We start from the raw sequence: 15272 nt of genomic DNA on the forward strand, positions 1-15272 counted from the left end.
TGAAGTCTCCGTTAGGGCTAATAATCAAACTCAGAGGATGGTAGGCAACACCTCCAACTTCCCGTAAATGAGAAAACATATCGGGCAACAGAAGTATTCAAGAGAATCTAGGCTGCACGGCAGTCAAGGTGGCAGCTGCAGCCTCCCCAGCTAAGTCGCTTGAATTGCACTAAATCACCCAAGATCTGAATCAATGTGATGAAGTGTTACAAAAGGCTTTAGACAAAATAAAAATTGCTGGCCGGCTCACACAGGATGTAAGAGATAAGAGAGTCATGAAAAAGGTACTGAACACCTCATAGCAGAGAACAAGCCCCTTAGACATCAGTTTAAGAACTAGACAGAAACAAAAGGGCTAACAAAAGCAATGAGGACTCAAACTGCTCTCTTAACACTCTCTTTCAAGAGCTGACATCCAAGTTGCCCCTGGATCATCTTAAATTGCATGCCGCAACTGACTGTGCTGGGAGAGGGGGTGTCAGCCATATTTTTAGGAAGGCTTCGGTGAACTTAGACAAACTCACCAAGATTAAGCTCATCACTATTTGCTACATATTATAGTACATTTTCTTAGTCAGAGGAAAGCAAACCAAAAGCCCTAATATCTCCCATCCCTCCAAAGTTTTTTGAAACCTTGGTAATACATCCAATTTCCCTTGGGTACCATTTAAATGACCAAATCTAAGAATCTAGCTCACCACTGACTATTCACCCACCTTCTACATCCTACTTCAGGACCTTTTTACGCAATGAGGATCCCATCACATTTCCTAGCTGAACAAGATCAATGAAAAATGACCTTGTTGCCTAGATGTTTGTATTACACCAGGGTTTTACCCAGCTATGATACTCACCTATCGCTTGCATGCACTTCAATCACGGATTTTAACATTTCTATGTGGGAAGAGAGGACTGATTAGAAACCCACTCACTTTAGGTGAGGTACTAGGTTAGGCTCAAAAAAAATAAATATCTCCAAACACACACTCTTGCTCTCTGTTCTGTGCAATCCCCTGTTCCTGACAGGTATCAAATACCCCCTAGCTATCTTAGAAATAATCTAAAAATATATAAGCTTTTGCTCTGTTGTTATCTATTTCTTTCTTGCATCTCAAAAGGTACTTCCAAACTACATTTCAATTTGTTTTAGGTAAAATGTTCTTGCTTGGTACCTACAACCACATATACTGGGAATGGCCAGGAGTCCAGACTTTCTGGCTATAAGTAAAGCATATGATACGCTCAAAAGTAGCTTAGGGCAGGTGCTTCCCCAGAAATCTCACAGAAACTCTCCTTGGTGGGTTTGCAGCAGACACCAATCTAAACTCTTAACTGATATCTTAACGATTGTCAGTAGGCCCATTGTCAAAGCATGGAAGACACCATGAATAACCTTCAGGTAATTTAAAAACAGGGTCACTGAAACAGAAACTAACCACCCTATAAAATAATAAGTTAGACAAGTTTAACCTAATCTTGTCTCTATAGGTGTATACATTTCTGCTGCCTACCTTTAACTCCAAGTCTCTCACAATTACTAAGATTATTGGAACCTCCAATTAAGTTGTTCCACTATTCCATTAGTCTCTCTTTCGACTCACTTCCCCTCTTGAATTTTTCTCCTTCCTTTAAAGTCCCTACTTGGTTTACATCATCAAGGTCTCTTCCAGGCAGATATTTCATGGCAGACATGTATTTCCAATTGTGCTGTCCGGGTTTTTCAACAAAAGCACAATCTGACAGGTTAAGGACCAGCAATGCAGTGGTTAGGTATGTAAACCGATTGTAGCAAATGAGAAATATTATTACATTTACTTCTCCTCAAAATTGTAAGACCTGGAAAAAAAACTGGGATCTTAAAACACCCGCTGTGAGTAGGGTATACTGCAGCAGGTGTTATAGCCCTCAACATTGCAATAGCCTGCAATGCCAGGCTGCAGCAAACAAAACAAGCAGAGTACTGTCTTGCATTAAAAAGGGAATGTACTGTAGGGACAAATCTATAATTTTGACACTTTATAGATCACTAGCTTGGCCTCATCTTGAGTATGCGGTTCAGTTTTGGTCACCAATACAAAGGAAGGATGTCCTGGAGCTGGAGAGAGTCCAGAGAAGGGCAACTAAACTAATTAAGGGGATGGAAGACCAAAGCTAGGAGACAAGGCTACTAAATCTAAACATGTTCACGCTAGAAGTGAGGCGATTAACAGGGGACATGATTTGGATGTACAAGATGTTCAATGGTGATAGCAACATCAGCAAAAAAACGTTTTACTATAAACTCCATAACAAAGACTAGAGGCCACCACCTAAAACTGGTGGAGCAAAGATTTAAGCACAAGGGCCGTAGGCGCTTCTTCTTATTTAGAGCGGTTAAAGTCTGGAGCTCACTGCCACAAGCAGTAGTATCAACTGAGAGTGTTGAATCATTCAAAAAGCACTTGGACAACTTCCTCAGAGGCCGAAACATACAGGGGTACAGGTACTCTTAGAAACAAGAACACACAGGGATTCGTACACACGCATTAGAATCACATACATACACACAATAGGTTGAACTTGATGGACCTGTGTCTTTATCCAACCTCAAATAGCTTGACTAGGATTATGTGCCGAGACAGAAGGAAGTAAGTCAGTCAGTCAAAGTCTGTGGTGGAAGCAAGTGTCTAGGTCTCTTGGAAAAACCTACTACGACAGCAACTTCAGAAACGGCATGCAAGCGTAGAAGAGACTTGCTGCTGCTTTTAGAGCAAAAGGAAAGCACAGCACATATGAATTTACTTTTTTGTTTACTGCACTATTTTTTAAAAAACCTTTCCAATTTACGCAATTTTTTTTTATAAAATCGTTATTTTATAAATAAACATTACATGGAGCTTTCATAACATTGTTTGCAGAGCATTATCTCTATAGGTTGAACTCGATTGACATGTCTTTTTTCAACCTGACTATGTAACTGTGTAAATATGTTACTCTTTCTGATAAGAAAACCGAGAATTGTTTGATCAGTGGTTCACTGCCTAAAAATCCATTAGCCCTCATTCACACTGAACATTTTGCAGCAAAAAAACCCCCATCAATCCCCCCCCCACCCTTTCATTTCTATGGCCATGTTCACATCTGAGTGTTTTGACGCTATTAGCAAAACAATGCCGCTTGAAGAAAGTACATGAGATTCTTTTTGCGTGCTTCTGGCCCTATAGACTTCAATGGAAACTGCCAAAAATGTGCGTTTGCACATTTTTACATGCGTAAAGCACGCATTTGTCCATCCACATCAGTGTGTCACAATCAGCTTGCAAAAACGTATGACTGTATGTACATGTGTTTTACGTGCATAAAAATGTGCAAAAATGCGCAAGCACGTGCTACACATAATGGACGTTTCTACGCGCGAAGACGCTGTCGCACAGGTGTGAATGAGGGCTTACGGTCCATGTCTGCTAAGACGGAAGGAGTAGATGTCTCTCTATTGGCCTATTTAGCAGTGCTGCTCAAGACTCAAGACTATACACAAAATGCTATTCAGGATATTCCTGAATAGTAGTAAGTTAGTTTGGTAAATAGGTACACAGCCAAAAAGTGTAAGCATATGCAAAAGGTTTTTTTTAACTTTTGGATAGAGTAGGGAAGGGTTAAAACCCCACCAGATTTTTTTTTGGCTGTATATATTCCATTAGAGAAAATTCATATCACTTCCTGTCTCAAGGAAGTGAGGGGAAATGACCTCTTAGACATTTGTTCCCCTTACCTCTTGTTCTGAGAACAACTCTCAAATTTAGCATTTCTCCTTAATTTCTTTCCCGGTGATAATGGTTACCAGTACACAGACAGGACTATTCACAAAAGGGTGAAGAGTTTAGAGACCAATCTAGGCCAAATTAGCTGAACTGGAAAGTAAGCTGAATTGGAGATTCTTTTCCAAATCAGCTACCGGTACTTTGGCCTAGATTGTTCACTTCTCCTGTCCTCTCCAAACTCTTCACCCTTTTGTGAATAGCCCTGATAGAGTAGTTAATCTCCCTATTGGTGACACAGACTGCAAACAATTTTCAGAGGTTCTAGGTTCTAACCTGTTCACACTCATCCAAAAAAAAAAAAAGTTTTGCCAGAGAGACACTTTAAAGGGCATCATGTGCTGGCTACAAGAGGAAAATGTAGAACATTTATATACAACATTTCAGGTTTACTGAATCATTTCTATATATATTTTTTCATTCTGAACATAAAGAAAAGTTTCACAAAATACATACATTCTATTTAACTTTCCTGTTTTAGGTTGGCCATAATTTAATTGTGTTTCCCTTATTGTTGTTATTATTATTATTATACAGGATTTACAGTTTTGATGCATTTGCACTGCGTTTTGATGCGTTTCCATGCAGGTAAAATAGGACAAGCAGTACTTTTTCTGACTGCATCTGAACGGTCTGCAATGGTGTGAGTTAAGCACAAGAAAGCCCATAGGAAACCATTGGAATGTATTTTGACTGCAGCAGTCAAAATAAACGGACTGCATCACAACTGCATATGGTGTGAACTGGCCCTGAAAGATGGGACTTGGGGGGAATTCAGCAACTGTGTAATATTGTCGCATGTGCAGGGATACTCTCCCTTCCTTTTCATCAAGGAAGAAAAAAGAATTGGTGCTCACTCATAGTGAGATTAAAAAAAAAAAAGTTGGGTAATCTCCAATAATGAGGGCCCATGACATCAAGGAAACCTATTTACTCTCCTGTATTGAAATTGTATTGTTAACTGTACTGTCTCCCTCCATTTGTTAAAGCACTGTGCAAACTGCTGGCGCTATATAAATCCTGTATAATAATAATAATAATACTGTTCTCTAGAGAGGTAATAAAAAGGCCTGATTTTTTCAAGGCATACAATTGAAGGTAACCTGAAAGGTATAGTCACTGCCATCTGGAAGTACACATGTTCTAGGATTTCATAAAGTAATGTCTAAACATCGAAATACCACCCAGCCAAGCCAATCTCCTCATATATGTATTACATTGCAAGCCATAAACTACAGTATTTGATGGATAATGATGTCCGAATGTTCTTCAATTCACTTGTGTTCTAGGATTTGTATAGGTAATGCTATTTGCTCTTCACTACCTGTTGCAAAGCAAAACCAGTTATTGCAAAACAGATCTTTGATGGTGTTAAGTCAGAACTTCATTGTGCTGGATTTTGTATGCATTTCTGTAGTGTATTTCATTTCAGATCAGCGTTATCAGGTGATGCGGTATTATGAAAGATTGTTTTCCCTACAGAGGAGGGCTGAACAGATTAGGGATGGGGGAAAGAAGCCTGATGAGATCACCAGCAAGGCAATAAGCTGCCCAGGAATTCCTGCAGCCCAATACTCAAAGGTTTATTTCCAATTGTTAACAGCTCATTTATATAGGTGTCAAAAATTAAGGATATCTTTGCAGGATCTTGCTGGCTGAAAAATCCTGCGTACAAAACATGTATAATGGTGCTTTCATTTACACGTCTTTAGGCACATAAGTGTTCACATCTGTAAAATTCTTCTTCCATTCCTCTAGTTCAGTTTTCAATCCCAGCATGTACCCATTTATATGCGTTTACATGCATACGTGTGTAAATTACGCAGAGGAGATGAACAGGGATGCAGAATTTTCTACTTTCATTCTATGTAGCTGAATGGGGCGCATTATATTTAACCCCTTCATACATAGTACGTTACTGGCAGGGGTCACGTTTAAACTCCTGGCTGACTCTTTACATTTATAGAGCCGGCGGCCGGCTTTACAATAGAAAAGATTGAAGTAATTTTCAGGCCTAAAATGTGGATTAGCACATGGGTGGAAAAAACAGGGAAAAAAGGCCATTAAGGGGTTAATACTGCTGTGTTCAGATCCATAAAAATCTATATGCTGTAAGGATCTAAACACAACATTTTTTACACCTGAGTGCACAAGCCCTAAGTCCCCGTTCCCACTTAGGCATTTTGTCTCGCAAAACTATGCATGACAAAATGCGCAAAACTTTTGGAAGTTTACAGCGTGTTTTGTCACCATAGACTCAACAGGGAAAGAAGCTATGCACGTTTTTGTACACGTCTTTAATGTCACCAATGTCTCAGAATCTGCCAGCTGAACTTAATGTACGTGCTAGGGCTGAAACAACTGATTGATAAAAATGATTATAAAATCGATAATGAGAACCATTGTCAATGATTCTCACTATTGATTAGTTAATTTTCCGCCGCCGCCACTCTGCTCCTCCGTTCTCCTCCTCGCTGGTGCCGGCTGCAGCGGTCTGTGTCCCTTTCAATCCCCGCTCGTATCGGCAGAGGCAGTGGGGACACAAACCACTGCAGCCGGCACCAGCGGGGAGGAGAGACTGCGGTGACTCTGCATTCCCCCGCTGCCTCCCTGCCCCCTGTACCGCCGCTGCTGCCCTGTTCCTGCCTGCTCCATGCCTGCGCTGCCATCCCTGTTCCTCCGATGCCTGCCCCCTTTTCCTTCTCTGCTCCCCCCATGCCTCCACTGCTCCCTGTGCCCCCTCTTCTGCCGATAGTATAAAGCCGGCATCAAGTTTCCCATCAGCGGCTGTAAACAATAGCCAGCCTGCTATTGGCTATTTTAAATTGTAATAGCAGGCTGGCTATTGCATCCGCCCACTGCCTGCTGCTGCATTTACACTGTGCCACCATGTCTGTATAACGTCTGAATAAAAGAGGCGTTCAACACATCAGACCTTGGAGTGCGGGTGACTTCTTTTGGACATTTTTAAGAGCCTAACAGGGTTATTCACAAAAGGGTGAAGAGTTTGGAGAAGGCAGGAGAAGTGAGCAATCTAGGATAACATAACTGAATTGGAGAATGTTTCCAAAGCAGCTATGTTGTCCCAGATTGGTCACTTCTCCTGCCTTCTCCAAACTCTTCACCCTTTTGTGAATAACCTTGCAAGATTTTTCAGTAAAGTCTTTTGTATTTTTGCCCATGGTATGTGGCCACCCTTCAGACTGTGCCTGCTTATGCTACTTTAAAATGATGATATTCTTTGTAGTTATTAAAGAATATATTTAAATGAAAGTTTTTGTGCACAGAGTTCAGCTTTAAACTATTAAAACACAATAGGATGACTTTGTTATGCCTCGGATACTTTTTCACATACTTTTTTTAAACAGAAGTTTACAAGATTTTCCCTCATAGATATTACCGCTGTAACTCTATTCTGTGGTTATTTCTGACTGGGACTCCAATTTTTATCAATATGCAATTGTAGAGAAGATAAAAAGACATAACAAAGAGCTGAGTCTGAAAGATCTGTTCTGATGTTTATTATGGCACATTATGTTTTTATACATAAGATAAGAAAGGGGTAACATAGAATGGTATGTAGAGTTAGCAAATGGGATCATAGAACTCTGTAACTCTTTAGAAGGTCAGCAGATATCTTGAAGTTGCAAGGCTAAATTTCTAAGAAAGAAGGGGTGCGAGCACTCTTATGTAAAATGTCAGTAATTACGGATGAATATACAGTTCCTTTATACAAAATGGATGCTCTTGTGCTTAATGGGGACATCATAGTGGATTTCTCTTTCACTCTCCCATACCAGTCTTGAAAGATAGCTATGTAATGTCTTTTGTGTCCAAAAGGTTTTCAGTCCTCATTGTACGATTAAATAAGGAGGCGTTATCAAGCCTAGGCCAAATACATATTGACATGAGAAAAATACTGCATTTTGGTGAGCTGAACTGAATTTATCCTTCCTCTGTCATTCCTGGCTTGAGTAGTGGTTGTCAGGCAACAGGCTTGAATTGGCGGTGGCACTTCCTCCACTCCCATTGGTTGGCAGAGACTACCCTCTGCTAGCGTACACTCATTGCTATGCAGCGGGTTCACTCCGTCTGCCTAGCCTCCTTTGTGATCACCTTCCTTATCTTTCTGGCTCTAGAACCTTGCTTTGTCTTTGAATTGCTTCTGTTACTGACCCTTGTTCGGGCAGATCCTAACCATTATTCTTCTGATTTCTGCCTGGCCTGACCCTTGCCTGAATAATGGATTGCGCTACTGATTGCCACCTACCCTGACCCTGTCTGGATACACATTGCACTTTTGACTGCCACCTGCTCTGATTCTTGCCTGGATAGTGGACTATGCTACTATCTGCTGCTCAGACCAGCCAGCCACTAGGCCAGGTCACTCCTGCACAGTGCATCTGCCGTGAACCTACCATCCTAAAGCCATCTGACAAGACACGTGAACTCTCTCTCACCAAGGATTACTGCAAAGTGTCCTGGTTCTGTGAATCCAGCATCGCATTTAAGTCCTGGAGCATCCAAATACCAGGAGGCCTACTTGCCTTAAGGAAAATATGGCTTGAAACCATGCTAGTTTCGCAGAACAGGATGCAAATCGGTAAATCTTACTAAAACAAGATAAGCTTATGCAGAAATGCAAAATACTTTTTTCTAAGGAAAGTATGAATGTACTGCTTTTACATGTTACATTAAAAATGTACTAACTAAATTACAGGCAGTCCCCGAGTTACATACATCCGACTTACATGCGACTCCTAGTTACAAACGGAGGCCATTACTGTACAGAAGCGGTAGTTGTAATGCTCCCGCGCTCGTGTTGACGAGGAGTGTCCACCTTTTTGGATCTGGTTCGTAGTACTGTACGTACATTACAGGAAGCTGGCTCTCGTTAGACATACAGACGAAGGGTGCTCACCTCTTCTTCCGGGTCACTGTGAGGTTTTTACTGCTGCCTGTATCCTCATTAGAAAGATTTAATCTCACTTCCTGTCTGTGAGACAACAGGAAGTGAAAGGAAATCTACCCCCAGGAAGAGAAATTCACTCCTGTAAGAGTTATCATGGGAAAAACTAGGGCTGCAACAACTAATCGACATAATCGATTATAATCGATTATTGAAAAAGTTGTCAACTTTTTCAATAATCGATTAATCGGCTTCCGATCAGTTGGCCCTGTTCACGGCTCCACACACTGTGCGACGCACCTCCTCCCCAAAAACGTGTCTCCACTGAAGCTTTATCACCAATTCCTGTTTCCCCGACAATCCAAAATGTTCAAAATCCAATTGTCACAGGGACAGAAAGTGAGGTGAAATGTTCTGTACAGGGGCACACACACAGCAAAACAAATGTTACAGGGGGTAAACCCTTCCCTATGCTATCAAAAACGAAACAAACGTTTTGGCTGGAGTTACACTTAAAAAATGTACCTGTTCCAACTTACATAGAAATTCAACCTAAGAACAAACCTGCAGTCCCTATCTTGTTTGTAACCCGGGGACTGCCTGCACATGGTTAGCCTTTACTAGAGCTATAACACATTGCAAAAATGAAATCTGCCTCAAAATGATAGTTTGACCTATCATTAGAAAGCAGAAGTACTGAGCAAACAGAAGGCAGTTCACAAGCCCATGAGTCACATCATGTGCACATTTTTAAGTCAGCTGTTGTTTAGTGGATCACGCTTTGTCATTGATAAAAATGCTGTCAGGGTGGCATTTCCTTCAAATCACTAATGCTGTATCCAGGGTCATCACAACACAATGTCATTCTCCACCAGATGTCAGTTGACTGATAGCACTGTAACAAATGACAGCAAAGGTAACCCCTACTACATGAATAACAAAAATGAGTGATAGTCCAGAACAACAGAGGTGCATCTCAGTTCTTCAAGTCCTGTTCTTTGTTTGGCAAGGTACATTTACCTTTATTTGTTCTGAATAATAGATAGATATGTAGTACGGTAGTATTTTTAGGAATTTTCCAGGTTAGTGTCAATTTGGCACCATTGTCCCTGTTGCATAAGACCCTGTGCAATGCTGTTTTATAATCTTGTTTAAGTGAGTATAAAATTGCAGTTATAAAGGAAGTCAAAAAATACTTTTTTACCTGCAGCAGTGCAACTGGAAAATGATGACGTAGCTACTAATCATTATACAATTAAGTTTTATAGAAATAAAATGCTCCTCGCCAACTATTTATTCTAACAATTTTAGAAGCATTATTGTAGGTTCGTGCAGCTACAAAAACGGCCAGAAGTCCATCACAGTACAGTGGTACCTCGGTTCACGAACGCCTCTGTTCGCGAACAGGAAGTTCGGCAAAATGTTGCCTCCGTTCACGAACTCTGCTTCGGGTGACGAACGCAACCGCAGCCATTTTCCTTGCTCTGACACATGGTCATGGCTTCCTCTACTCGAGATCGCGGTCTGATCACAGTTTGATTCGGTTCACAACCAAATCGGTTCGCGGCCAGAATCGCGGAACGCATTAAGTTCGTGAAACAAGGTACCACTGTAGTTCCTGGAGTGCAGCTTTCAGTCCTCAAATGTCCCTGAATGTCCCCAACCTCTAACTTATGCCTAATGTTTAACCTGGCCCTAATACTTAAGATCCTACCAGGTTTTAAAGAATTCAAGGAGAACAATGGGGTTAGGGCTTTTCCCCATAGTTCTCCTTAGGGTAACTGGAGGACACAAACTAGCGTCCTCCCCTCACCCTAGGCTCAGTATACCGCGAGCTGTAGCTCACGGTATACTGAGACGCCGCAGCTGAAGCAGATCCCGACAATTGTGTCGGGATCCACCCAGCTGCGTGACTGACAGCTGGCTCTGCCTATCTAGAGGCAGAGCCAGCTGTACCCACCCCCTCCCCCTGTCCGATCCGCCAGTCAGCGCTGACTGGCGGATCGGAGCGGGGAGGGGGGAATCCAGCCCCTCCCCTGTCACGGCAGAGAGCCGTGACAGGATCGAGAAGTGAGCGAATGCCGGTATGTGTTCGCTCACCTCCCGATCTACTGAGCCGACCTGTGACAGTCTCATTGTCACAGGTCGGCTAGAACTATGAGGTGAGTGAAAAGCACTCACCTCATAGTTCTCCTTTAAAAAGGGTAGATCCCTGCAAAAGAAGAGACAAAATACTCACTTCTCAGGCTTGTTTTCTACTGGCCCTACTTTCCAGCGCTACAGCCTCCACCAATGTCTTTGGCATTCTACACTTCTGGGAGTCTTGGATGTCTGTCTATGTCCCTTGAGAGAGGGAGCTGTTGATTGCGCAGTAGCAGCGGGTATTGGGAGCTGGTAACAGGCACTACCCGGGAAAATGATCTCTCAAATAAAGAAACCAATCTCTATAATAAATATGTGCTAAACAATACATGCAATCAAAATGGGGTTATTCACAAAGCTGTCGAAGGCAGCCGAGTGAGTAACCCACACACTCTTCGGCTATTCACTTCGGGCTTGTACAGCTGATTTCAGCCTTACCTCGGCTGCTCTGCATGTTCGACTGAGCCGAACTGAACTGAAGAACACGTTCGAATCAGCCGATCCAACATCTGGATCAGCGGAGCCAAACCTACGGCAGGCTACTCACTGCCGTTTGGCCTACTCTCAGAATAGAAAATCAATGAAAAAAGTTGGAAGAAAAAAAAGTAGAAAAGAAATGTTTAAAAAATGTAAATAAATGATACATCTAAAAAAAAATAAAGATTTCTTTTAAAATAAAGAAAAAAAAACAAACAATTGGGCAGAGCTAGCAGTGACAGCTAGCTCACCCCAACTGTTTCCTATTGGCTGGGACCTGCTAGAGTCTTCTAGCAGGTCCCGGCCAATGAATAACTGGGCAGAGCCGGCCGTGACATCACGGCCGGCTCCGCCCCGTTGTCATTGTTTAATGACAGTTCAGCAGTATACATTCCTCCATTCACGATGTTTAGGGTGGTTGTGGGAATTGAGTGATTTCTCTCTTGCAGCCTGATGGGAGAAATCTAAACATGTATAACATAGGGCTGCAACTAATGATTATTTTCATCATTGATTTGTTGGCCCATTATTTTTTCGATTAATTGGATTTAAAAAAAAAAAAAAATACACAAATGCAATGTTACAAACATAAAGTTTACTTCAGAATAAAACTACATGTACAATTTTTTGCAATCGCACTGCATTGGAATGCACAGCATTGTGGTACCGTACGTTCCAGTGCGGGCGATCGCACTGTGGGTGGGAGGCGCGTTTGGGGTGCCATTGAAATGCATGGCACTGCACCGCACCTCCCGCAGCAAAATTTGTCAGGCTGAAACTAAAAACTACTTTTTTCCCACCTTTTAAAAAAAAAAAAATTGTGTTGTAAGCACATGGTGCCTGCATATCTTCAGCCATCACGGCTGCCAGTGGCAAGATTCCACAGACTCCAACTGAATGTAAATACAGCAGGTAGTGGGCTGCTGAAAGACACAGCCTGCTATAGGCCATTTCAAATTGCAAGAGCCAATAGCAGGCTGGCTAATGCACCCGCCCACCGCTTGCTGCGCCCTCCTCCCAGCATGGAGGAGAGCGCAGGGGGGTTGCTTGAGAGTTACTATTAACTCTCAAGCAACCAGAAATTACAGTTATCCGGCACCTACCAATACCCGTGGGTGGTGGATAACTAGGACTTTACTGTATGTTTGCAAATGTCGAAATGAAGTGTACTTTGCCCAGAGATGCACTCATCACCTTATTAACCCCTTCGTGACTGACGACGTACAGTGTACGTCGCCAGCATCGGGGCTGTTTAAACAGACTCCCGGCGACTTTACCGCCGGGACCCTGTTTTTAACTTGTAGAGCCGACTGTCGGCTTTACAACAGAAGCGATTCTGGCGACTTACCTGTCGCCAGATCGCTTCTGTGTCCCGAAGAAGGGAGCCCCGCCCCCGCAAGCACACGCGTCGCCACGTAAACACGCATCAGGTGCACCTACGTATGAAAACGACGAACGCGCTACACATGTTGGGTATCGCCGCGCACGCCGGAGAGCAATAATTCTAGGGCCAGTATTTTGGGGTATCTCTAAATTGATGACCTGTGGGGGCTTTTAAAGCGTCTTCTATGGACTTTTTGGGGTACTGCAGTTATTCGCCGTTTCACGGATGCACGCAATTTGTAAACTGGGCATGTTGGGTATCGTTTTACTCGTTATAACCTCATCTTTTATATGTCATTTTAAAAAATGGGTATTTTATTGTGTTCTGGGGCATTTATTTAAATTTGTCAATAAATTTTGGGGTTTAATAAGGAGTTGCGCTAATATTGCGCTACATAAAAATTTGCAACTACCACCATTTTATATTATAGGGTCTTGGCATTCAGAAAATATATAATGTTTGGGGGTTTTAAGTAATTTTCAGGCCTAAAATGTGGAATGTAACATGGGTGCAAAAAATGGAAAAAAGGCCTCAGTCATGAAGGGGTTAAGCCAGCTGTACTCAGATTCGGTTTGTTTACTGTCTTTCCAAAACCATATCCTCAGACTGTAATGATTTGCTTCGTTCTTTATACATCCTATTTATTGTTACTGAAGGATATTACTATGTTTCACACCAAGCCTGGACAAATCCTAGGGGCCAGGTAGCCAGTGCGCCTTGCAAATGACAACTGTCGCACAGCTTTTGAGGTTTTCTCTTGAGGTTGTTGTCAATGGAGCTGGGTCCTAGAAAAAAAAGTCCTACTGGCTCCTGGATTGGACAGACAGGCTCCTGAATTCCATATTTATTTGTCCACCTATGTTTGGGGTCCTTGCATAAGGACGTAATAAATGACTGGCAGAAAGATCCTGCATAAAAAACGCATGCAAAGTCTGGTGTTTACATGTGTATAGGCGTATTAAACGTCCGCATGTGCACATCCATTGTAACATTCTACTCTCAGAATGCTCTGTTCCCACTACATTTACGTGTACGCACATACAGGAGTACACATGTGCATGTGCTTACACGGGGAATTGATGCATACATGCATAAATGACTAACCATGGATGAAAACTTGTGGTTTACGGATCTAAATGGAGCTCAATTTAAGGCCCTGTTCACACTTGGGGCGCACGTTACCAAGCACAAGCCGTTCATTTTAATGGGCTGCCCCACGCGCTGCAAAGATGTTCATGCAGCAGTTTTGGCTGGGAACGTCATGTGTTTTTTGACCATGCGCTTTACTTGCCACGTTTGGGGTGGCATTAACAAGTAACGGCGCTGCAATCGCATCATACGTTTTTAACCTTGTTGCATGAACGTGCACCAATGTGCAAACTGTCACGCGCACAGCAAGTGTGAACGGGTACTTACTGATCTTTAAACACTGTTGAGGGATTTTTATCAAAACTGGAGCAGACAAAATATGGAGCAGTTGCCCATGGCAACCGATCAGCTTCTCTCTTCAGTTTGTTTAGTGAAGATTTGGAAATGAAATAAAGAAGTGGATTGGTTGCCATGGCAACTGCTCCAGATTTTGACAACTTTCCCACGCTGTGTATTGACTACTAGAAAACAAATCACTGCGTTCAGAACCGTAAACAAAAACAACCAAAACGCTGCAGTGTTAGCGTCCATGTACAAGGCCCCTTATTGGTGGAGGAGATGTGACACCTGACACCACAGACAGATATAGCATTGCATTGTATATGTGTGAGTCAGGAAGAGATCTGTGTGTTCATCACTTACCTCAGTGACAATAGTGGAGTGATAGATGTCCCTGTCATAGTCCCATCCATCCAGGCACTTCTCCTTCTCCAAGTCACTGACATTGACATGCAGCCCAGGAAGGAGTCCCTGATCAGAGAAGCTCCTCAGGGTGTCTAGCTTGTACCTCCAGCACCTGCTCTGTACCAGAACTCCATCCTTCTCTTCCCAGGGGATGCTGACATTCCTCCAAGCCAGGCTCAGGTTGGCACTGTCCGGCACACTGCACCGGTGTTCAGGGGTGGCGGTCAGGAAGACGGCGGACAGCCCGGTGAAGCCATTGGGGACGATGCTGGCGCTGAGCAGGAAGAAGATGGTCAGCTGGAAGGGACCCCATTCTCCCAGGAAAGAGGTCACCTCATCGTAATCGCGCATGGCTGGCGGCGGAGAGAGGCGGGGGGGGAAGAGGGGGAGCCTGTCTGTAGCTCGGCGATACACACAGTGACCAGGACAGGACTAACAGAGCGCCCATTCCCCGATGTGTGTACACAGGCCTCACATGGGCTGTAGTCATGAGGAGGAGGGGAGGAAACACGGGGCGGCCCGTGCTGTGTGTGCAAACCTATACACACCTCCTGTACGATACACACCCCCACAGGAGACACTCAGCCCGCTCTGTGACATTGCTGACCCTCACACTGCACTGTGAGATTGAAGGTCTTCTTTACCCAGCTCTGTGACATTGTCTCTCCTTCCACAGGAGACCTTCATCATGTTCTTTGAATTTGTCAGGAAGAAAGGTGACGGTCCACAG

General features: G+C 43.1%; 1 protein-coding gene across 1 annotated transcript in view; it reads right to left on the minus strand.

The window, feature by feature from the left end:
* The window catches only part of LOC108792895 (solute carrier family 22 member 5-like), a 51898-nt gene extending 36831 nt beyond the window's left edge, over positions 1–15067 (minus strand). Inside the window, exon 1 of the mRNA XM_018563782.1 lies at positions 14501–15067. Coding sequence (XP_018419284.1) covers positions 14501–14893 — 393 coding nt within the window. The 5' untranslated portion in view covers positions 14894–15067. The remainder of the gene's footprint in view (positions 1–14500) is intronic.
* Between the last annotated feature and the right edge of the window lie 205 nt (positions 15068–15272).

The sequence above is a fragment of the Nanorana parkeri genome, unplaced genomic scaffold (assembly GCF_000935625.1).
Source record: "Nanorana parkeri isolate BGI_ZX_2015 unplaced genomic scaffold, ASM93562v1 scaffold695, whole genome shotgun sequence".
NCBI lineage: Eukaryota > Metazoa > Chordata > Amphibia > Anura > Dicroglossidae > Nanorana > Nanorana parkeri.